The sequence below is a fragment of the Aythya marila genome, assembly GCF_965140915.1.
Source record: "Aythya marila genome assembly, chromosome: 2".
NCBI classification, from domain to species: domain Eukaryota; kingdom Metazoa; phylum Chordata; class Aves; order Anseriformes; family Anatidae; genus Aythya; species Aythya marila.
The window spans coordinates 43659868-43683544 of record NC_139043.1 but is presented as its reverse complement, the minus strand read 5'-3'; the positions used below and the strand labels follow the sequence as shown (position 1 = coordinate 43683544).

General features: G+C 45.0%; 1 protein-coding gene across 2 annotated transcripts in view; it reads right to left on the bottom strand.

Annotated features, from left to right (window-relative positions):
* Positions 1-22625, bottom strand: part of CMTM8 (CKLF like MARVEL transmembrane domain containing 8) — a 33391-nt gene extending 10766 nt beyond the window's left edge. For both annotated transcript variants that reach the window (XM_082752798.1, XM_082752799.1), the window contains exon 1: positions 22262-22625. In XM_082752798.1, coding sequence (XP_082608924.1) covers positions 22262-22435 — 174 coding nt within the window. In that variant the 5' untranslated portion in view covers positions 22436-22625. The remainder of the gene's footprint in view (positions 1-22261) is intronic.
* Between the last annotated feature and the right edge of the window lie 1052 nt (positions 22626-23677).

The following is a 23677-nucleotide window of genomic DNA, read 5'->3' as shown; positions in this document are numbered from 1 at the left end:
CACCACTTCTCCTGATGACTTGATAACAAACCTCCCTGCTGGGAACAACTGGCCTATGGCTATATTTAAATGCCATCTCAGTGAGCTTCTGGTGTACAGGAGATGGCACATAAGTGATAGGTATGCAATGCTGTAAAGCAAAGACCAGCAGCTGAATACCTGGGGAGTGCTCACAGGCATCCATGTGTACAGAAGCACACAGCTTGCTTCAGGACTTCAGATGGAGAAAGCCCTGCTTAGGAACTGGGAAAGGCCTGTAGCTCATCATACTACATAAATCTAATGATGTGTATTGGTAATAGCCAAGTATTTTGATCTGAACTTATGAGCAAGTCGGAATATTCTTATTGAGAATTACAGGAACACAACATGATCCTGTCTGAAATGACTCTGAGAAAGGGAAGAAAAAACGCCAAGGAGAGAAGAAATAATACTTGTGGTAGTTACTGAAAGGGGGGCTGGCTCATCAGACTGTAAGGGTCCAGTTCTTCAAGTCAGGTATGGATTTCACTCACCAGTAAATCATAAAGGCAGGCAGTTTTCCCTTGTTTATTGCAGTCTATGATTTTACCTCGGACATCTATTCTGTGATCATTTGGCTGCCACTTGATCAGATACCTCCATTACCAGACTGCATTAATATGCCAAAGGTACTAATGCATACTTCAGCAGTTGGCAGATACCGTAAAAAGGAAATAACTTGGTAGCAGCGTCCGATATTATTGAGCGGGCAAGTTTAAAATTAGATGCTTAATTGCGTATTCAAACCCTTAAATAAGTGCCATATTTTTTTCTGCAATGCTGAGAACTTCAGAAGTATCAGACTACTTTAAAAAGAAAGGCTTTGTTGCCTTGTAGATGAGATAGATCTTGTCTCGTGTTGCTGGTGCAAACGAGCAGGTACGAAAGCAGGTGTTGAGCTTGGATCTGTCTACTCAGTTTTGCTTTCAGAAGTAGCTTGAAAATTGCAGAACTAAAACCGTACTTGCAAACTATATTTAAAACGCCTGTGATATATTCCGTGATTCCTCTCCAGTGACGTTAACGTTACAAAAACTGCAGCATTCATCCTGCCTGGTTAACTCAGCAACACAGTTAAAGATGTTTATGCATCCCTTTCAAAGGAAAAAGAAGTCTCTTTGTGGCAGAACTGACAGGGAATAAAACCCAAGGCTCATCTAGCTTCATGAAATAAAAACTTTTTGGCATGTTTGCCTCGAGCTTTTCATATTCTTTATCCTAAAGACGCTTCCCAGGACCGTTTCAGCTAACTGTATGCATAAGTATTACAGGATTTATACAGTGTTGCTACTGGCATAGATGGAAATCATGGTAGAAGGAGACCAGAAGAGCTGTGCATTTGCAGAAACAGTTGTCTCCTGTATTCAGGCACCTAACCATGGATGGGCTCCAGCACGACATCTTGCATCTCCTTCCAAAGGAAGCAGATTTACTATGAGAAGAAAGAGAGACCACTCTAAATTATTGCACTTCTTTATTTCACTATTAAATCACCAGTCAGGAGCTACCTCAGCAGCAGCACACGCAGCCTATGAATGTCTCAGCCTCCATCCTTTTCTTTCCTTGGTTGTCCTCTGCCTGCAAAAAATCCCAGGGGGTCTACTGTGGGCTGGGAGAGCACAAAAATTTCACAGACATCAAAATGTAGGCTCTGATACCACGAACCAAAATATCCAGGAAGGGAGATAGAGGGAATAGATACTTAAAAAATAAAAAGGTGAAAAAGTGGCATTCCTTTTCTATTGTGCCTGTAAGACATGACCAGGACAGGCAGCTGTAGTAACAGGAAGATTTATTTGCCCTATGTTTGACAGATACAGAATGATATTTTCTTCCAGCCAAGATGAAATGGAGTAAAATGTTTGCAATGCATTTAAATACTCTCTTTAATTGGAGTTTTTGAGCTCCCATACATGCTGTTAGTACACGAAGGGATATCCACCGATTTCACCGTCTGTCACTAGAGGGAGCACAGCCATTGCTTTTTCTGAAAAATATTTTAAAAGCTCTAGCACCATCAGCGAGAGTGGGAGTTTTATTTCCTCACACAAGAATCACCTGCCAGGAGAGAAAGGTGGAGGGGGAAGACAGAGAGCAACCTGCCGAAATAACCCCGATGGCCCTGTAATGCCAGAGGGGCGATTTGCACACAATGCTGAAACCTCACAGATTGAAAGGGTTGGAAGGATTTGGAAGGATTCAAATTTGGGTTTCTATTAATGCTCAGTGAAGATGCAAAGACAAATCAATTCAAAAGAGATCTCTCAGCTACAGTTTCTAGAAATGCCAGATCCTTCCTGAACTATCTTTGAAATTTCACGGGCCGTGTTAATTAACGTACTCTGTATTAATTTAAGCAATGCATTGTCTTAGACCTCTGTGTCTCTTCCCCAGTTGCAAATACTTTTTTGACATGAAACACTACAACAACTTGGAATAAAAATGTGCAAAATTCAGCACTTTTTACTTTCATAGAATTTCTGAACACTGTCTGAACATTTCTGAAACTCTTTTAAAGCAGTTTCAGCATCGAATCTGCTCGCTAGTCTTCTAACTTTCTGTCACACTCTTGGCTCCATGGCAGCAAGCACCCCTCATGAAAGGCCAAACATAAGAGCTTGAAATGCTGGCAATGCTCACCGTTACTTGAAAGGAGAAATCTCCCACAGAACTGTTATTGAGAACAGCTTTCACTTGAGAGGAAACTACTGGAAGCATCAAGTGTCCAAGCCTACTCCAGCAGTATGCCTTCTCGACAGAGAGAGTGACCTCTTTTTCTCAGGAGTTTAGTCCAAATCCTACTACAGGCCACACAGAAAAACCTTCTGACCCAGGCTTGAAATTGTTTAACCTCACACCCACTGACAGATTATTTCATTCCAGAGGGAGGACGCCTATCTTACAGTGAGAACTCAGACCATGTCCTTCAAGAGCTGACAGAGTCCTCCAGTGCCTTTCCCACAGCTCCAAGGATCAGAGAAGTCCTCCCACAATGACCTCAGTTCCCCAGAAAAGAGCCCAAAAGTGCCTTCGTGTGTAGTACCAGGCCAGGCCTCTCCACAACTGCGTCAGTAGAGAAGAGCCAGTCCTGGAGCACCAAGTTGCAAACTTACTTTTCTGATCAGAAAGGGTGTGCAATGCTGCAGTGCTGCCTGGGCACAAAATCATACCTCAGCGAAAGGCAGTAGCACACCCCAGTTTCGTGTTGACTTAAGGAGTCTACCGGCAGCTCGGATGAATAAATCACAAAGGCATTCCTCTTCTCGCCTCCACGGCTGATGCCACTGACTCCACCGCAACTCATTCGTGAGGAGTCTTCTGAGATCCAGTGCTCCGGCTCACTGCAGTCAAAAGCTTACAAAAATATCTCAGGGGTGGGAGGGAGTAAAGAAATCATCCTGTCTGTCCCAGCAGCAAATTATGATGTTAAGCCCTTGCTTCACCTGAGAAACAGGCGTGGAATGTGTGAGACTGGAGCTAACAGCAGTAACAGGCCAAAAAGACAAAGCTTCAATTAAAACAACCAAAGATGTTTTCTGGAAAACACAGGGTGTCCCATCACCCATCAAAATCAAGGTGCAGAGAAAGGCTTCTGCAAGGAAAGAAATGTAAGGCCGAAAAAAGATAACTCCAATTTGGTATTTGAGGCCGAAGGAGGATATGATGGAAGCCTGCAGAATGGTGGGTGGCATAGAGAAGGGAGTAAGGGCTGGATTAGGCTTCACAATGCAAGAAGCATCCAATTAAACTATCAGGCAGAAAGCTGGAAAACAAGCAGAAGTGAGTGGTAATGAAAATAAAATAAAATAAAATAAAATAAAATAAAATAAAATAAAATAAAATAAAATAAAATAAAATAAAATAAAATAAAATAAAATAAAATAAAATAAAATAAAATAAAATAAAATGAATAAACAAACAACACATAACCAAATTACAGAATTCATTGCTACGGCATGTCAAGGAAACCAGGAATATGAGAGGTTTAAAAAATATCCCACCAGGCCCTGGAAGACAGATCAGCCCATGGCTATGACCTATATACATGACAGACAACAGGCAGCCTTCAGCTCTGGAAATCCCTACACGTGCAACTTGCCCGAAGCCCTAAAGCTACAGCAAGGATGGATCTTGCTCTGTGTGCCCTCCTTCTTACGCTTTTCTCCAGATTTTCAATATTTGTTGCTAATGCTGAACGAAAGGGGCTGCTGAGCCAATCCATCACAACCACCGTGACCAGCTAATGGCTTTAACTGGCCTCGCCTTCCTGCAGGAGACCCTGGAAACAGAGAACTGGAAGCTGCAAAAGTGTTAATGGGATAGGATGGATCAGGTGCAGGCCACAGCAATATACCACCGCTTGTTTCTAAAGCAGAGCTGCGAGGAACAGGCTCACACCACGGCGAAGAAAGCGGCTTGAATGATATCGTTATGAAATCTATCTTCTCAGCAGAGCAGTGGTTGATCATTAACAGGTCATGAAAATGTGTACAAAGCATAAAGATTGGTCCGTGTCCCAGGGCACTTTCCACATTAAGTGCTTTTAGGTTTTCGTGGGCTGCATTCAGAGCACACATCTGTTTACCGACGGCTTCCCGATGCCTGTAAATTCGAGCTTAATGCTCGTGTTTTGCCTGAGGAGCTGCGCACACAGAGACATTTATATCGGCAGTGCACTTCGCTGTGCATTACACATATTAGCGCGTTATACCCTTGCTAGCCATCACTTTATCTCCCTAAGCAGAAGACACACCCTGGCCTTTGCCCGTACTGTTCCTTTACCTGACAAAAGTACATTTTATGCAGAAGACAGAGTGATGGGTCCTTCCCAGGTCAGTCAGGAGAAAGATCTGGGATCAGCCTCTGTCCTCAAACACCCGGAGCTGCCGCAGCTGACTGGGAACACGCTGGTTCCTGCTATCAGCTCCTCCATCGGTGGCACAGTTTAACGTAAAAATAAAGAGGAGTGGTGCAAAAAATCGCCGCAGACAAACAGCCTGCACAAGAAAAGCACTTAACTGGTTCTTGGGAAGGTCATTTAGTGCAACAGGGGGAAGGCAATGACCTCCACCTCCTCTAAACCTGACCTCAGCCAAGGAGACCGCCCGGCCTCTTCTCCAACAGCGGTGACAGATGTGAATTAAAGGGAAGCTGCTGCTCCCTTTTCCTGCACGGCAGGGGTTACTCCCACCACCTTGCATTTCCACAAGAAACACCTTGTTATTGTGCAGCAACGCTGCTGATTTCAAATTCACCTTTTACTGCCTCCACAGCTTCCTGACAGCGTCAGGAGAAGTAAGTGGTGCTGCTACGGCCAACGCCGTGGGCTGCAGCTGATGGTGTTGTGGGTCCAGGCATTGTTCACTTGAATTCCTGCTGGGCTTTCCTCTTTGGCAGCAGGCAGGGAACATGGAAAGTAAGAGTTTGTTAGATCCAAACACAAAATGATCTGCTTTTTACAGGTACTCTCTGAGACAATTTCACTTAGCACTGTTTCCAAGGATGAACTTCAAAATTACAAAGCAAAATAGTCACACACAAACACATGTTAGATGGGATAAATATTTCTCTGTGTTTCCTAACAGTTGTTTTTGTGCAGCCTCTAGATGTGCGTTTTAGGAAAAAATACTCTTGAAGATCCAATACAACCACCTTTAGTTTTAAAACTAGCAAATCAATTCCATATTTTGTTCTTTTTTTCTCTTAAAACCCTTGTCATAAATCATCAAAATAGGCAAATCAAGGTTAAATGTTCCTGTATTTAACATGCAAATATGAATGCATTTGTAAAGGTTGTAGCTGATTTCTCTGAGGAGTAACATTCACAAACAGGTCATTTGAATAGTCCTGGCCCCATACAGGCAGTACAGATGCAAAAATACAGCCCATGTGACCCATGAATGAGACACACGAGTAATTCATTGAGCTGGTTTCTTTGTGAGTTTGATCACCAAAACCATATGATGCCCGATTTCAATTTTAAAATATCCCCATTCATTTAAAAATTAAACAAACAGGGAAAACATACTGGCTTTTTTTTTTTTTTAATTCTTATTTTGAGATTTGAAGTTGAGGTTTGGACAAGGGAAGCAATCTCTATGGATACCAAATTTCCTATCTCTGCTTGAGACAGAAGGGGGTTCGGGAGCACAGCTGCAGTTGTACCTGTGGGATTGGGTTTGTGCCCCCCAACCCAGTAGTTTTTGGGTTAGGGTTTTTGGAGAACAAGCTGAGCATACCACCTTTCTTTTGTGCAAAATTAGTGCTTTTTAACATTGGTTCACAAAGATACGGTATTTTTTTCTGAGAAGGGCTGCAAACTGTCACCTCAAGTAGAGGATGTATTTCTGGAGGTAAAGACCATGGTGCAGTCCTAGTGCTCTGGATATAATTTCTCCTTGATGATGCACAAACTGTGAGTGTGCAGGTTTAACCTACTGCATACCTTGAATACACGCTTATCCCTGATACTGTTAGGCAGTGACACCGCTTTCAGAGAAAAATTAGAAAGAAAGACTATCAGCTTCAGTAATCTCTAGCTGCCACAAATCTCCTTTTCTTTCTTATCATGATTTAAACAGGAAAAGCTCAAAAGTGAAGTCTGAGCTTCAAAGATACACAGTCATATGTGTCTGGCTGAATGTGTTTTCCCCAGTATGGCTATTAATATCTGTTATTATTATCACTACAAGCACCATTGTTTCTTAATGAACTTAATGGTAGGAGGGTTTGCTATTTTGTTTTAATGCATTCGTATAAATGAAAAGATGTTTGACTTACCATTAGGTTCTACACTGATCTCACCTCTTCTAGCTACATACAGAATTCTCCTTTGGAAGAAGTTTTATAGTACTCTATCTTCCTTTCTCCCCACAAAGATTTCAGGCTCCTGGGGGTAGAAAAATACTGGTTTCTCAATAGACTGCAATGATTTGTACGAGTTATTTTTAAGAATCGGAGCATGTGTACATGCTGAACACACCCATCCACAAAGAGAGTCATTCTGCCATCATTTGTACATTAATAAGGTGAACTATTTTTAAAAGAGAATTCCTAGCCATGGTTACTCATGAATTATGACTGATTATTTATGTAGTGAACTTTGTTTAAACGCTGTCTACGTTCTTCAAGAGAACAATGCTGTGTACAGCTGCTTTTTTAATAATGTCACCATCTCTTTGTTGCTATTTTTACATTTCCATCTTCCTGTTAGGCCATGTAAATAGGGATGCCTATAATTAGCGGACGCACTGTATTGTTTCACAAATCTCTGCTGCTACATTACAGCAAAAAACTCATTACTTCTTTGGGAATAACTTTTATTTTACTCTATACTTACAATACAAAGTCATCAAGCTAGGCATGGTAGAATGGGAAAAACAAAGAGAATATCTAATAGAAAAGCCTATTGCTGCATTCTACTTCCATTTAAAGATGAGTAAAACATTAAATGCTCATTCTATTATATTTTTTTTTTAGACTGAAAGTATCTTTTCATTTCCAGCTGAACACACAGAAATTGGTTTTGTACAATACAAAATTTTTGCTCCCCGTAAGAGGAAGCCTTCCAGTCATCAAAAGCTGAAGCAGTTGTTGCCTGACAAACAGAAGACATATGAAAATGAGACTGCATCCAGATCTGTTGTTGTCTGCCTATCTAGAAGCTTATTGTACCTCTTGGCTACTTCAATATCTAGTCCCATACATAAAAGTTCAACCCCAGGAACCATTATGCACATTTTGGGTAGAGATTACGGATTTCACAAAGAACAATTCTCACCTGGTAGCAGTACATCATTCATGGGAAAATCTTTTTTCTGATCTGGCAAACTTGTTTTCCTTCTCGAATACATTTTGCAGTTAATGTAACAACAACAAAGAATGTCTGTAAATACCTTACATTTGCATGTACTTTTCTGGAGGCATTTGTGTACACAGACTTCACAGTCAGAAAGGCCCCTTTTGGCCACATGGGCAATCGTGCAAAGGCTTCAACCTACAGAGTGCTTTTTGGAAAGAGAGGACATCTTGGTGTACATGTTCAGCATGTGAAGGGATTCACCTTGTTTCTACATAAACTGCCATGATGCCAATTGCTCTGGTTGCTGAAAACCTTGGCTTCACTTCTAATCTCAATTCATCTGAAGTCAGCTTTCAGACGTCCTTTTCTCAAACCTCCATTTGTCACCGCTGTATTAAAGATTGCACTAAAAGCTGTGTTTAAAATTGTTGACAAGACACAACTGATGAAGAGAGAAACATAAATATTGGTGTGTTTTCTTCATCCTAGTAGCAGTATAAGGGATTTACTTTGAAGGAAGCAGCGCCAGGGCTAATAGAGAATTTGCACTAGAGACCTATTTAAGAGCTGTTACCACAATTAATATTTGCAGAGCAGTTTTGGGTGAAAAAGCAATTTTAAGATGAAGGATTGTACACAAGCAAAAATATTAATGCCAAGGGAAGAAAATTAGCTGGACAAACAAGTAACAGACACTGTGGATGAGATATACTTTTAGATCACTGCTTGTCATCATGCTCCATAACTTTGTATTTTTAAGGTTCTGGAGAAAAAAGCCCACAAGCTTGAAGGACTTCCCACAACCAGGCAGCTTTTTGTGATGAATACTCAAGTGGTGCATGCAGCATAAGAGAACAAAGTAAAAAGCTCCATGGGATACCTGACACTTGAAATTCAAACTACCCAAGTCATAAATTAAGTATATATGCCTGCGTGTGAGCCAGGGTATAATGTTCCCCAACTGCTTCAATGGGCCTTGTGTAAACAAAGAACAAAACAACTGGCTGCAAATGTCAGCTTTCTAATTCAAGTAAAACAAGCTTCCAATTAAGAAAAAAAAATCAAGGCCTGAAGACACTGGCTTATTCAGGTTTAAATAGGTGAACAGAAGTGATTTAACGCCCCTCAGATGTCTGCTTTGCTTTTCTGTCAGAGGCTGCTGCCCTGCAAGAGCAGCTCCCAAAGCTGCTCCTGAACTACTGCACTCTGCTGCCCAGCATGGCCAAGGTAAACAAATCTCTGGCTTGGGTTATCACCATACCCTGAGCTGTGTGCTGCTGCGAACAGCAAGGCATGGAGACCTTTTCAGCTGTCTGCGCTGCAGAGCTACTGATCTGGAGTCAGAGCTTCTGAATTTGCCTCCTGGAGTACATAAAAACAGAAGTCAGGAAACAATCGAGAGGACAAGTCCTTCTCGGCTGCTGCTTTCACTGCAGGCATTTGTGCTTCTCTGTTCTCACAGGAGCCTTTGGGTTTTCATGCATATTCAACTCCATTTTTGCCTCTAAATCGTATTTTCCAATACAGCTCCCAGACTTCAGAACTGCTGCAAACTACAGGGGCTATGGATTAGTGGGTGTCATATGCCTGGAAGAGAAGCATTTAGAGCAATTCCAAGTCACAGTGGAAAGATACTCCCCACACATTTTCCTTCTAGCTCCTCTACAGGCATGGCACTTTCTTCTGGGAGACAAGCAGGTTGTTAGCCCGAAGGGCAGTACAACCCCCAAATTAATCTAGCAAAGGGGGCTCACCTCCCTTGCACAGACTGGAATTTTGTCCTAAAGAAGACAGGCAAACCTCAGCCTGAGCTCTGAACGTCAATCTAAAACACAAGCACTGCTTGCTCTTCATCTCACCCTACTGGGCTTGGTCCTCACCCCTTACAGAAGCGGAGTCAGAAGGCCAAGACATCTGGCTGTGTCTCAGGGCACGGCTTCATGCGTAGGCACAGGCTGAACTGTGGGGCAGAGAGGACAAGGTTATGGCCCTGCACACTGCCGACCTTCAGCAGGGCAGCGTGGCAGTCAGCCAGGCAGAGGGCAGTCACCCCGCCAGCCTTCAGCACCAAATTTCCAATCGCTTACCATCCATCAGCTGCCTCTGCCGTGCTCGGCTCACAGCTCGTCACGGGTTAAGGCAGCAGGACCTGTGCTGGGGTCAGGCACTGGCTGGGTGGAGGTGGTCACGACCTGGCGGTACCGATACCCAAAAAATGCAGCAACCGACTCTGAAGGCTGTCTGCATTTGACCTGCAATTCAGAAACAGCAAGCGATGCAGCCTGCATGCCAAGTGTCAGGGGGAGAGCTGTACGTAGCACAGCAACACCCAGGGAGCGAGGGGGTTACAGGGCTTGCTCTGGTCTAGGAGCAGGCTCCGTTCCCACCCAAACAGCTCTTCTAAAAAACTCTAAGCCTTTTCCTGTAGTTTTGTTTATAACATCCCCGATGTATACAACCACCTAAGTGCTATTTACTTAGCTCACTTCCACACCTTTCCCCTTTCCCTCCTCCCAGATTGAGATCACAGCTTGCTAGCCAGGATTTTCAGCCGCCCTGGACCTCTGAGAGAGAGCGGGCAGAATGAAGAGGTGTTAGCAGCCTTTGTTCACATACTCTTTGCTGAGTATTTCAGCTATTTACCTCCCGCTCTGAAGTTCCTGTTTTCCCACTGAGGGGGAAGGGAAGGCCAGCAGCCCGCACAGCGACACCGCGGCATTTGGTTTAGAAAGCCTGCCTGCAGACAGGGATATTTAGTATGTTTTTCCCCAAAAGTTTCAAATAAAAAAAGGAAAATTCAAATTGAAGAGTGAAAATTCCTTAGAAAACTGGGGAAAAATAAAAATATATATATACACAAGTTGTATTTTAGAGATATCCCTTCCTTCAAGCTACCAACTATTCCTAAATGCACAGATGCTCACGTTGAAAACTCAGCCTGCTACGATGAACCACAGACAGACACATGATATAACTTCCTAGGCCACACAATATTACCTGTGTTAGTAAATAAAACCAAGGGAGCAGAAAGCAATTAGGCCACTTAAAACCATCACTAGGTGGGAGTTTTGCAAGTTCACACAAAAGGAAAAGGAAGAACACAGCGTGCACAGTGATTTGCTTTTGATACAGGAGAAAGCATATGTTGCTTGATAACCCAGTGATGAGGCAGGAAAGCCATGGGACACATTCATTTGTTGGGCTGGGACACGTTTGGATTGACTTCTGTGATGCTGAGCTGCTTTGAAGCCTAGGATCTAATAGCATCATGAAGTTACAGTGATGTGGATTAACAAAATAACTAATGCTTCATCACAGAGGAAGATGCTCGCTCGTACTGTGGGGTACATGACAATCGGGGAGCTTTAAAGCACCACGTAAATTCCTCCTTTGACAGTAAGTACTCCACACAGAGGTACTGGAGAGGAAAGGCTTAAGGGAGGGGATTTCTTTCGCTAGACTAATCCACGGCGCTGGCAAAAGCAACAAGCTCTCCAGGAAAGCTCCTGGGCACATGCTTTTCTTCAGCACCGAGCGGAAGGAACAACGCAGCTGATCCTTCACCAGATGCTAACAAGTGGGTAGGAAATGAGGATCGGAAAGGAGTTGCTGTTTCTTAAGAGCCCAACAAACAATTCGAGTGCCGATCAGCGCGTACAACCTTCTGGGTAGCTCGGCTTTCATGTTGTTTTTGTGTCACGCCCGGGTCCGTTGGCATGCCTGGAGTCAGGGGAAAATCTAGGGCAGGTTTTAACAGTAAGAAGATCTGACTCACTATTACCTTCTCTTCATAACAACACCCTCTGTGTGCATTACATCTTAGTCTGATCTCATTCCCATCAACTCCTCTGGACCCCATCTGCACCTCTTCTCAGGTTCATCTTCTTGCTTATGCACATTGCCAATGTAACAGCGAGGGAAACAGCAGCAACCACAAGTCAGAATTATGTCTTCTTCTTCCAAAACGCTGCTCTCTACAATATCCTGTTTTAAACGAGACCCAAATTGAAGAGATCCTCCAGGAAAAAAAAAAAAAAAAAGTTCAGTAGAAAACAGTTTTGAAGCGAAAATGACTTTGGGCGTAGTTCTGGGGCTTTTGGGGGCTTGTATTCCTCTATTCACTTTAGGAAGAAAATGAAAACTGAACGTAACCTAGCTTGGAGAATTCCACCTCATTTATTGCTGTGTACTCTGTTTAATTGTAACTTGACCTAGCAAAACACTTTCTAAGATTCCCCATCTCATCTTTAACACATTGCCTTGACTTGCTTACTTCAGGCAAACATTTGCTAGGTGATCCTCTCCTACTGCACAAAGAGAATGTCAAATTCCTTGTACAAGTGTCTGGTCATGTTTCACGATGGCCAAAGTCTAGAAGAAAATCCCCAAAGTGAACAAAATGCTTGGAAACCTTATTCTACATTCCTGTCCTTACTTTTGCTGAGAAGAGGAACAGGGAGAGTTCTTCAAATATACTGAACGGAATGAAGAAGATGTGATGAGTAACATGAAAAGCTGGTTATCATTATTCCACTCATTTAAAGTCTCACCATTCAACTATAGTGGTGTCTGTGTCACATTTTTAAAACTGTTTTTTATACATCTTTGCATGGAGGTCATAGTTCAAACAGAAGTCACACCACAAGAGCTCCCATCTCGTCAAGTGGCTCATTATCTCCTTCTTGCACACTGTCTTTTAAAGTGAAATGAATGCAAGAATTTACTCAAAACAGTAAGGATTCTGGTTTTCCAAAACTAAATGTAGTGTTTCTCAATGACAATTATATTTTCGCCCAGTAGGAATTTTATTTGGTATCCAGACTCTGACAATAGCCGAATTCCTACGCATTAGGACAAAAAACAACAACAACAACAATAATAATAATAATAAAGACTAATAATGTACTGATTTGTACTGTGCTGCATCTTAGTCATGCCATAGGGAAGAAGAAATATTTTTGTCTTGGAGGTCAACTATCAATCTACAACAGTACATAGCTGTTGTGACTGTACCGTACGTCCCAATGAACATTGCTTATGCATGCAGAGAGGCTTCAAAACAGAAATTCTAACAGAAATCCTACTTTTCCACATATCCCAGTTTCTGATATTGAAGAACTTGTTAGCCTTTTTCTAAAGTCTTCCCACAAGATAGTGGTAGGTCTGATGAAAACCAAGTCTGTCCAATCTGCCCAGTGCCTGGAGCATTTACGGCTAACTCAGCCAAAAGCATTTGGTTTACTCAAAAGAAAGCACCTTCAGCAATGCCAGAGCCAAACGTGCCACAATAATTCACCCACAGCCTCCTGATGAAGACCTTGGGAAGCAAACCTTCAGCACATTGCCCAAAGCTGCTGGGCAAGAGGGCTTGAAGGAATAATGGGACAAAAGCAAAACTAAAAGAACTTAAAAGAGTTACAAAATTAGGACAGGGACAAAGAGGCAGAGGAGTGAGTGAGCAAGAGGCAGGCACAAGTATTATGTTAAAATACCTTTCAGTGTGCAACACTGCAAGAAATAAAGTTCTTCATCCATCTTCATTGTATCCCTAGTAAATACAGTCTGTAATGACACGGCCACGTACTTTCCCCTTCTCCATACCACCACCTGCATGCAGCAACAGAACGGGTCGCAGCCCTCAGAATTGTAAAGACTGTAAATAAGGTCAAAAGTATCCACTTCTTGCCAAATTTTGCTGGAAAAATGCTTTTTTTCCCCTACAGTGCTTAACATGGCACTGTGTTTTGCCTCTTCAGAGCACAGCTCTTCCTGGCCTGGCTGCAACTGCAAATAATCATTTCTTTTGCCCCTCGGACCCAAAGTCAGGGGCCCGGAAAACAAGGAGAGAAGCGAGCACACTGGAAGGCCAGGCTTACTCGCCTCGTTTAGCATCACACAGGAAGACGGTGGAGATAAAAGTCAGATCTTCCAGGGAAGCTATTAGCCAGGAGAGCATCTTTTCTCATTGAATATTAAACTAAGACCAAATCAATGCAGATGCTTCAATTTGGGGTGTTTTTCCCTGCTGTGGATGAAGTAAAAATGCCATCCTCCCCTGTACATATCACGGCTGTGCCCTGAGCCTACAGAAGGCAATTGTGCATTTGTTTATGCCTTCAAACTACATCAGTGGTAACAGGCACCCAACCACAGTCACCTTCCCCTCAGCTGATCCTTGTCAGGCTCTGCCCTGCAGTTGGAGACAGCCAAGGCTGATTTTATCAGCTGAAGTGCCATTTTAAAGACACCTCGCAGAGGTTTGCCTTTTGTTGGAGGCTTCTTTTGTTTGCTCCCCTGCCCCCCGGTGTTTTAATTCCTGCCTGCAGCACCCTCCATGTCTCCGTTTTTGAGTTTCTCCTGTAGTTCCTCGTACTTCTCTCCAAACTGTTCAGCCTTGCTCAGCTGTTACCTGCTGCAGGAGCTGCGGCCTTGGCGAGAGTGCTATTGTTGAAGAAAAGGGATGATGCTGCTAAAATACACGTTAAAGAAACTCTTTAATGTAATGGCTACACATACATATAAAGGAAAAAAAAGACCCTGTTAGTGGCTGTCTCGTTTCAAGGCTGAATAAACAGAGCCTGTGCAGAATCACCATGAATCTATTTAAACACAGGCCTGGGCAAAGCAGCCCCACTTGGAGCTGATGACACCAAGCAGGCCTGGTTTTGGGTATGGAGCAGAGGCTCTTGACAGGATCCCTTTCAAGTTGTGCACACCAGGCCATCAGCTAACCACAAACAGAGATTACCAGAGATGAGGATCAGACTGCTTTTCCCAAAAGGCCTCCCTCCAGCCCTAGGCAGGATTTTTAATAGATTTATTCTTTATAACCAGATTATGATATATCCAAAGACCGTGACAACAAATTGCTGCTTATCACCACGCTGACTTAGACCATCTCAGTTCTACAAACTGATTTTAGTTCATCTCAGACTGGCCCAAAACCATTGTGGCTGCCAAGAACAAGCCGCTGGTACAACCTCCCTCTAATGACACCAATTTGATGCAACTCTTTTTGTTTTGCCTCGGAGGTTTTTATCCCAGCAAACCTGTGGTTGCACCAGCACCATCCGCACGCACGTACCTTGGAAAAATGAAGAGTGTAAATGCTCATCCTTGTGCTTGGTAGAAGTGCAGTCATGCCCAGGACAGATCCGAGTCTGTGTAGTGATCTGGTAAGGCCTGGATCCAGCAGTAGTGCATGAGGAACCGAGCCCCAGCTCTTTCATTTCACTTGGTAAGGTCAGCACCAAGCCTTCCTTTGCCCAGCCCCAGCTCCCATCTGGTTCTCCCATTACTCGGGCCCTCCTCCTCTGCAGTTTTAGCAGTCCTACACCCTGGCCACTCCTTCCAGAAGCCGGCAAATCGGCGTAGCCCCTTCCAGAGGAATTGGCTCTGAGCACTGCTGAGCAGAAGCACCTTGCCAAAGCTCTGACAGATGCTGAAATTTATTTGCAGTTCAGCCCTAGAAAAGAGGGCTTGGTGCTCTTCCTGCAGGCGCTCTTTCTACTGCTTTTCCGGAACAGAAATGGGAACGAGTGCAGAAATACGTCTCTGTTACTATATGTACTTTACCCAAAAGAAAAAAAAATAAACTAAAGAAAGACCATCACACAGATATATGCAGGGCCATTAGAAACTGAATTTATGGCACCGTTATTCCCAGGAGAGAAGAAGCTGAATGAGAAGGCACTCACCAAGCGAGGGGAGCGCATCATAATTCCTGCTAGGTTTTTCCACTTGCAAGGGCTCAGAGTCCCCGTGAGAATTTCTCTTTGGTTTTGAGAACTGAATATTTAAGAAGGATCCTTGTGCCACCGGTGCTTTAACCCTGCCTGTTGCTGTGCTGTCGGTGTGGGATGGAGGGCAGAGCAGGCTGGGCAGGCAGGCAGGAGGGCTTCCCTCACCCGAGGGCAAGGAGCGAAAGGCACCTGCTGCTGCTGTGGAAGAAGCACTTTGTTAATGGCTCAGACCAGGGGTTAGAAGCCTGGGGGACTTTTATGGTTTTGCAAGAGTCCCGTGTGACTCACAGCCCATTAACCTCCTTGTCTTCCTTTCTCTGCTTGCATGAGTATCACCCTGCCAGCACATGCACCTCTTCATCATGCACGGCATGGAAAACTGTTTCTTTGACAGGCACGCACTTCTTTAAGATCCTCTCACTTGAGGTCTTACCAGCATGAAATAAATCATCCCAAGGAGAAGGCAGGAGCCCCACCCAGTGCAGAAAAGGGAAACCGGAATGGGACATGAAGGGGAAAACAACCCCCAAACACATAGAAAAGAGACAAAGACAAGTACAGTTTTTGTATCCAATTTAGGAAAGAAAGCAGCATGAGGATCTCCATCATTTGCTGCATCTGACAATACCACTGCCCACTGTCTTCACTCACCCCTTGGGTGATGCACCCAGCCACAGCACCATGCTAAATCTCAGCAACTCGGAAGCTGTACCTATTCCATCAGAAATAGTGGGAGGACTGCACATAGACAGACACCAACATCGACAGAGGCTACTGGAGGCCAAAAATTATTCAAAACTAGCGTTGGGTTACGTGAGAACTTTTGTAGAGAAAGGTTCTCTTCTAGAGGTTAGCAGGGGTGAGGGAGAAGGAGCTGATTTATAATTACTACCTACCCTACCACAACATCGATGCTTAAGTATGTCTTAGAGTGTTCTTCTCGTGAAGAGATAATGACATTTCACACATAGTTCACCTTAACCTTGAGGTATGGAGAATACTTTGCATTTTTGACCTTTTGTCAAATATCAGCACTCACTTTCAGAGGCATTTTCATCCTCGTACCATGTTAGTCCCAGTAGTGCTTCTGTCTGCGCTTGGAGCACATTCCACACCACTTCCAAGGCTTCTGTTGTCTTGTGCGTCACCCAAGCGCTTCTCTCCTCCCAAGGAAGCACCCTGACCTCACCCAGGGAACAAAAGAGCTTTAGGAAACAGAACTTGAAAGAGTGATACGATCCTTGAGAAAGCTGGAAATCACACGGATGTGTGTATCCACTACACCAAGGACGGCACGGGCTAGCGGTGGAATGACAGCACCCAAAAAAAGGGAGAACTGATGTCAGTGAGAGTTGTAGCTGATCAAAAGCAAAGGAAAGAGCCTGGGCTTTTGTTTTCTTGTTTTCTTGTTCATGTGCAGAAAGATGAAGCGAGTGGATGAAGTGGTAGATGACTACAAATAGCTTTAACACTGTAATTCAAAGTGAATCATTTTCAGAGCACGCGTATGCGCGGCTCTTCTAAGCAAAGCACTTGTTCGACACATCAGAAGATGCCTCAGTGCCGTCACCTTCCTGCAAGCAGACATGCCTTGAGTGCAGTATTGACTGCAAAAGGAAAATAAATAAATAAACCTCTACTGTTCCAGGTGGAAGACAAAGTCTTCCTGCTCCTCAGGTAAGGGAAGGGGCTTTATGACTCTCCCTCTGTGTGTCTGCGGGCTGTCCTAGAACTGGAGGTGCAAGAGCACGGTGTCCAGGCAGAAAACTGAACTGCAGTCAGAGAAAAAGCTACATGCAAAGAGAGCTTTAAAAAATAAGCACAACTTTTGTCTTGTAGGCTTTTCACAGTACATGCTCCCACTGTATTGTTTTTCCTAACGTTTATATAATTTTATTGCTAACAGTTCAAAACCCGAAAATCTGCTAAAGGTTTCGATGCATCTCTTAGGCTTTTACTGAGGGAGAAAAACAATTTTTTGAACAAACACTTGGAAATTACCAGTTGTTCTGTTTTTGGAACCTCGGTATTTCAAGTCTAACTTGACTTTCAATGCCTATTTAATATTCTGAGGCTCACCACTCTGCTGGAATAACTAAGTTAAACAAGATTTCTTTCCTGAATTAAGCCTTCAAGGGTTCATTTGAAGAATAAAGAAACAGCAATCAAAATTATTTTTATTGTCCAGAAATGTAAAGTCTGAATCCCAATTTTAGGCGGTGCCAATAATGTAAATAACTTCCTATCAGGCTTCTGTTTCAAGCACATATTTTTTTCTGGGCATTTCACTCAAAGAATAACGCGTGGAACAGCATAAAGAATTGCGACTGCAATCACAATTTCCTCAAAATTACACCACCACAAGCTTTCACTTGCAGCTGCGGCATAACAACCTTCCAAGCCGTTTCCAGCTCTGTAATATTTGTTTTTGCCGTGGACAAATAGCCATCACAAGCCCTAAAATCACCCGGGCGAGTTTAAGAGAGACACCGTATCTAGCAACACGCTGGTGTGAAGCAAGAGTCTGAAGGAATCAATGTCGCTGTACTAGAAAGTAAATATTTTTATAACTACATCCATAGCAACCACAAAACTCTCCACTTCTGCAAAGTGATCCATAATGCTTGACTTGAGAAGCTGATTTAAAGCGCTGAGGAGGTACCGCTAGCCACCATTTATCTTAGCCATAAAATTCCCAGGAAGACAAATATATGGTCTTCCTGGGCCATCACTGTACAGAAAGAAATGCTCAAAAGACATCTCTGGAAATTGCTGTATTTGCTTCCTTTGAAAATATAAATCCCCCTTTTTTTGGGGGGGGAGGGTTGCACTATGGGAATAAGCATCCCTTCCCTTCTACAGGATGTATTTTTACTGCAGCGCTAACTCAGGCGATCGACATCTGAATTAGGGACTTTATGTACCGTGCCCTACGTCTCACGCGCTGCTTTTCACCAGGAGGTCTCGGTGTGCCTCACCAGGATTTGTATCTATATTCTACAAATAGAAAAGTCATTCGGAGAAATTACGGCAATGCAGAGAGATTCATTCACCTGTCAGGAGCCACCTGGCCAACTGGGGCCAGTGAATCCACGTTTCCCCAGCCAGAAGCCACTGCCCTGTTCAACAAACATCATCACTTCTGCGCAAAACTAATGTGGATAAGCTTCCACACACCAAAGCTGTACTTTATGCCTGTTCCCAAAAGCCTCAGTGCTTGGAAAAATGCACCCAGTGGCATTTTCTATTGCTCTTTGCAGTGAAATCAACTGACCCCAGCTCTTTCCCCAGTGGATGGGAAAACCTTGCATGCCCTCTGGTCTCGGACGTAGATGTAAAAGGCCCAGGCAATCTGTCAGCACCAGGTGATTTACAGCCCACGCTTTAATCTGCAGTCCCGTGTTCACCCCAGCTGGATGTGTGCAGGGCTACAACGCTCAGCTGAACCAGGCTTGGGCACACAGCTCTGTTACTGCTCAGTTTCCGTGGTCAGCTTCACCCCAGATTTATGCTGGCTTTAAAGCAGCTACACAAAGACAGGTAATACCTCATCCGTCACAAAGCCTGTCTTCGTAAAGCTAACTCATTTTGAACGAATTGGGAGCAGCAGATCGGATCAATGGCAGATCAGCGTTTTGCAGCACTGCAAAGAACCTCTTTGGAGGAGAGGGTAACTCTGAATTTACTGCCTCTGGTTAGCAGCCCGTCTGGAAACGCACACAGCAGCTGCTTCATCTTCACAGCACCCAAATCGGGGAAGAAGGGGCAAAACCTGCTCAAGATCCTTCATTTAATGCACTGGAAGATTTGACTGTGGTAACTTTCTGCTTTTCCATTCTCTTTGGCTGGAGAATAGCAGAGATTTGCTCCAAGCCCCTGGCTTAGCTTTAACATAGCATCCTAACGGAAGTCTGGTCTGGCTGATGAGTAGCTGCAGGGCTAAAACACGTTCCTAAAAGCAGCCCTCTTCCCGGTCCATCTAGCAGGTGTCCCCAGAGCAGGGGCAGCAGAAGCACGGGTTGCATTTACCACAGCTGATGCAGCTCGGAGCTTGGTGTGCAGACGGAAAGCCATGTATCAGGCTGTCAGCTCCTGAGACTGAAATACAGACACCCACATCAGTCCGTCCCATTTACAGGTCTACAACTTGTTAGCAGAAGGACCGTGCTGACAGCTGAGTCAGTGCTGAGGGTCAGGAACACCCTGCACAGCCAATCTGTGCAGGCAAGCCATAACTTTTGGATGTATGGGATGATCGTAACAGGCAGGAACTGGCTGATTCAGGGCCAATTTTGAAATCCAGATCTTGTGGAAAGCTCGTCATGCTCTGCTAAAGCATGGTTCCTCTCAAAAAAGAGGAAATATGCAGAACTAGTGGAAAAAGTTTGACCAAAATCCACTGCCCAATATATACATACATAAATATAAAAGCCATTTATTTGATTTAATAACTGGTTTCATTCCATCTAAAGTTAATTCCATCTAAAAGTACTCATTAAAACGTTATTAATTTTCCTTTAGTTTCACAAAACATCCACTCCACCTGCTCTAAAATAAGCTGGGTTAAGTCAAGTGATTAAAATAAGAACCAACAGTATTGCCACAACGACAGTATCTAGCCATACTCTACTTCCATAGAGCCTGCCTTACTGCTTTTTATATTAAAATTGTCTTCCATTCTCTCAAATACTTCTTTAGAAACCAGGATAAGTTCAGCTACTTCAGAGACTTCTCTTGGCTCCGTTGGCCCTGGATGGCATGTCTTCATGCTGTTGGTCAATACAAGTACGTAAGAGGAAGTTGGCAGTGGAGACACAACTCTGCCCTAGCCTAAGTAGTCAGGTAGCTTTGCGGTTCTTCCTGAAGCCAGTAAAAATGTTTTCCCTGAGGTACTTTAGAAATTTAGACCAAAATTGGCCCTCAGAGTCAATATTTGAGGGATTCAAGCACTCAAAATGGTGGCTGAAGAATCATCTTACAATTGTTCTGCAAGTCAGGAATGGCTGATAGGAAACAAAACCCTTTAGAAACCACCACTGTTCTGTTTGGAAAGGAAAGCTACGCAAATATCCTCGCCTGTCAACCCAGACTGGAAAGCACTCTTCCAAGGAACGGTCAACAAGAGTCTGCCCATGTCTCATGGCCATGTAGGTCAACATAAGCACAGCTGACACAGTGTTTGTAGCCAGACTGAACGTGTGGTATTCCAACAGGGGCACCTCTCCCGTAATTTACAGTCTGGATCACTCTTCGGATAAAACATGAGACAGGTTCAGTATTTTGTTGCAATTAGTAACCGGAAAAGAAAAGAAAGCAGCTTTTCTTTCGAAAACTAACACTTTATTCACGGATCCACCACAGCCCTGCCAGCAAAGCATCCCCTGTATTTAACAGCTGAAACCTGCCTACAACGAACTACGTATTAATGACTGCCAGCAGTCCCAGCGATGCTGCCAGACAAGTTTCCAGCTGGCTGCAGACGCTGCCTCCACGCGCTCACCACTCCTTGTCCGCACGGCAGCGGGCACCTTGTCACACGCATCCTCTCTCCAAGGGCACTGCTCCAGCCAGAGGCTCTGTATCGCACGTAAGCCCGAAGCTTTGCTTGGTTATTTTACTTCAAAGCCAGCAAACAGAAGTCATGCCACCGCCGGAGCGAAGCTCGATACTTTCAAGCCTTGGAAACGAATCTGGTCTAGTCAGTAATATTTCCATCATCATCAAAGCCCACAGCATCACACAGGAAACTCAAAAAAAACTGGCCAGGGCAACAGACTCTTTGAGATCCTTAATTATTAATAGCGTAGATGAGCTGACTTAAAACAGATGTGCTGTTTTTAAGCAGAGATGCTGTGTATCTGTTGCTTAACACACTGATCTGAGGGGCAGGCACTCCCACAGAGCAGCCCCAGTGCTGTATTTTTTGCTACCTACCACGAAGACAAGCGACTAAACCCCAGAGTGTGCCCGTGTGTGTATTCGTTCACACCTTATAAAGCACCTGCAAAAAAGTAAAACTATTGGCACATCCAAAAGGCTCATATCCCTCTTGGCATATGTGTATCTATCTAATCACCAGGAGCATAAGGAAATGGTTTTTATTGACCTACAAAGTGAAGATAAGTTGCTTAATTAACTCTCGTGTCACAGCTATCAGTGCACCGTAAACTATAAAGCGTGTAAAATCAATGTCATTAAGAAAAGCCTCCAAAAATCAGTTATCAGCCCAAATTTCGCCCGCTACAGGGGCTGACGGTACCTCAGGGGCTGTGGGAGCCCACAGGCTGCTCGCCCCCTGTTAGTTGTACACAGGCTGGTAATTTGGAGGTGCTTTTACCGAAAATTTGGAGGTGCTTTCACCGATAATTTGGAGGTGTTATCACCGATAATTCGGAGGTGTTATCACGAAAAACGTGGAGGTGTTTTCAGCAGGCGGGAGCGCTGCCTCCCTCGGAGGGCTGCCCTGTGAGGAGCAGCCCCGCGGGCGCCTCACCTGCGGGCACCCACCGCCTCTGCTGCCTCACCCACACCGCTGAAACGCCTGTTTACTTATTGCTATACGCATTTTTTGTTTCTTCCAGGCGGCGAACTGAGTGAAATCAAAACAGGGCAGGAACATTTTACAGCGATGACCCGAAACCACGTCCCGTCCCCACACACACACACACCCGGAGCCCCCCTCCCCGGCGCCACTCACGATCTCGGCCACCATGAGGAGCCCGGGCAGGGTCCGCAGGAACTCCCTGTCGTAGGCGAGGGTGCTGGAGCTGGCGGACAGGTTGGCGGTGAAGGAGCTGCTGGTGGTGGTCACCGTGTGGGACCGAGGGCGAGGCGGCTGCTCCTGAGGCGGCGGCGGCGGCGGCGGCTCCATGCTGGGCGCCGCGGGGCTGCCCCGAGCCCGAGCCCGGCTGCCGGGCGGGGGCAGCGGCAGGGACAGGGACACAGAGATAGGGACACGGGGGACAAGAAGAGGGACAGAGGGACAAGGAGAGGGACACAGGGACACGGGGGCAGGGACACGGGGGCAGGGGCGGCCGCCTCACGGGCGCCGCCGCCGCCCCGCTTTGTGTGGCCCCGGCGCCGCGGGGAGGAGGCAGGGCCCGGGGGGAGCAGGGCTCAGGGGGACCCCAGCGCTAGGGGAAGGTCCCCAGGGGGGTTGTGTGTGTGTGGGGCCGCCTGAAGCCGCCTGACTGTGGGGTGTTTGGGAGCTTGTAGTCCCACAGAGGGTGAGATGGGCTGAGAGAGCTTGTGGAAGAACAGCCTGAGGAGACAAGCCCGCGGTCGGGCGCCATTTGGTGGGGCCACGCTTGTCGCCCACCCGTGTGTGGGCAGGGACACGCGGCGGTGGCTGTGCTGCACCCTCTGAGGGGTGAAACAGGGAGGCAGCTGGGATCTTCCGTAAAAATACCAACAAAAACAAGAGTCTTCAAGTGGCGTAAAACCCTTTAGAAAAGGCAAACCCTGCAGGACAGTGGAAATGGAAAGTATGAGGTCGTTATTTGTCTGCCACCTGACAGCGTGGAGCTGTTCCCTAACCTGCATTTTTTAGTACTTTCCACCTTTCTCCTAAGCATCCCCTTAAAAATAAATCATTTCCGGGTCATTTCAGACCTTCTGGAGCAATCTTCCACTCCACAGAGAGCAGTACAGTGTTTAGCAACAAGCCAGCAGGTTATGGTTCCTTTCAACCTTCAGGAATTCTCATTAGCAAAGCATTTGGATGTGGCAAATTCAGGGAAACTGAAGTGTTTTCCATATGTCTGGTGGCTATTGTCCTCGACTTGTTTACTGCTGCTGGCCTGCTGGCTAACAAAGGCTGGATTTTGCAGTATTACCTTGCAGCAGGGGAGCAAACCAGCTGGAGAGGGAGGAGGAAGGTGGCCGAGTTTCTCCCAGCAATAGGGGAAACGGGAATTACCCAAAGGGATTGCTGCTCATATGTGATTGTGCCTAAGTGTGTCACAACACAGGCTCCACAGGGGTTCTTTGAAGGTGTCACTCACGGGCACTGGTGGCTTTTTGAGTTAAGGTGCCAGAAAAAATGTGGCAGCGTTTTGCAAACACGAGCTGCAGGCCATCAGAATGAGATGCGTATGATACAGAGGTGCCTTGC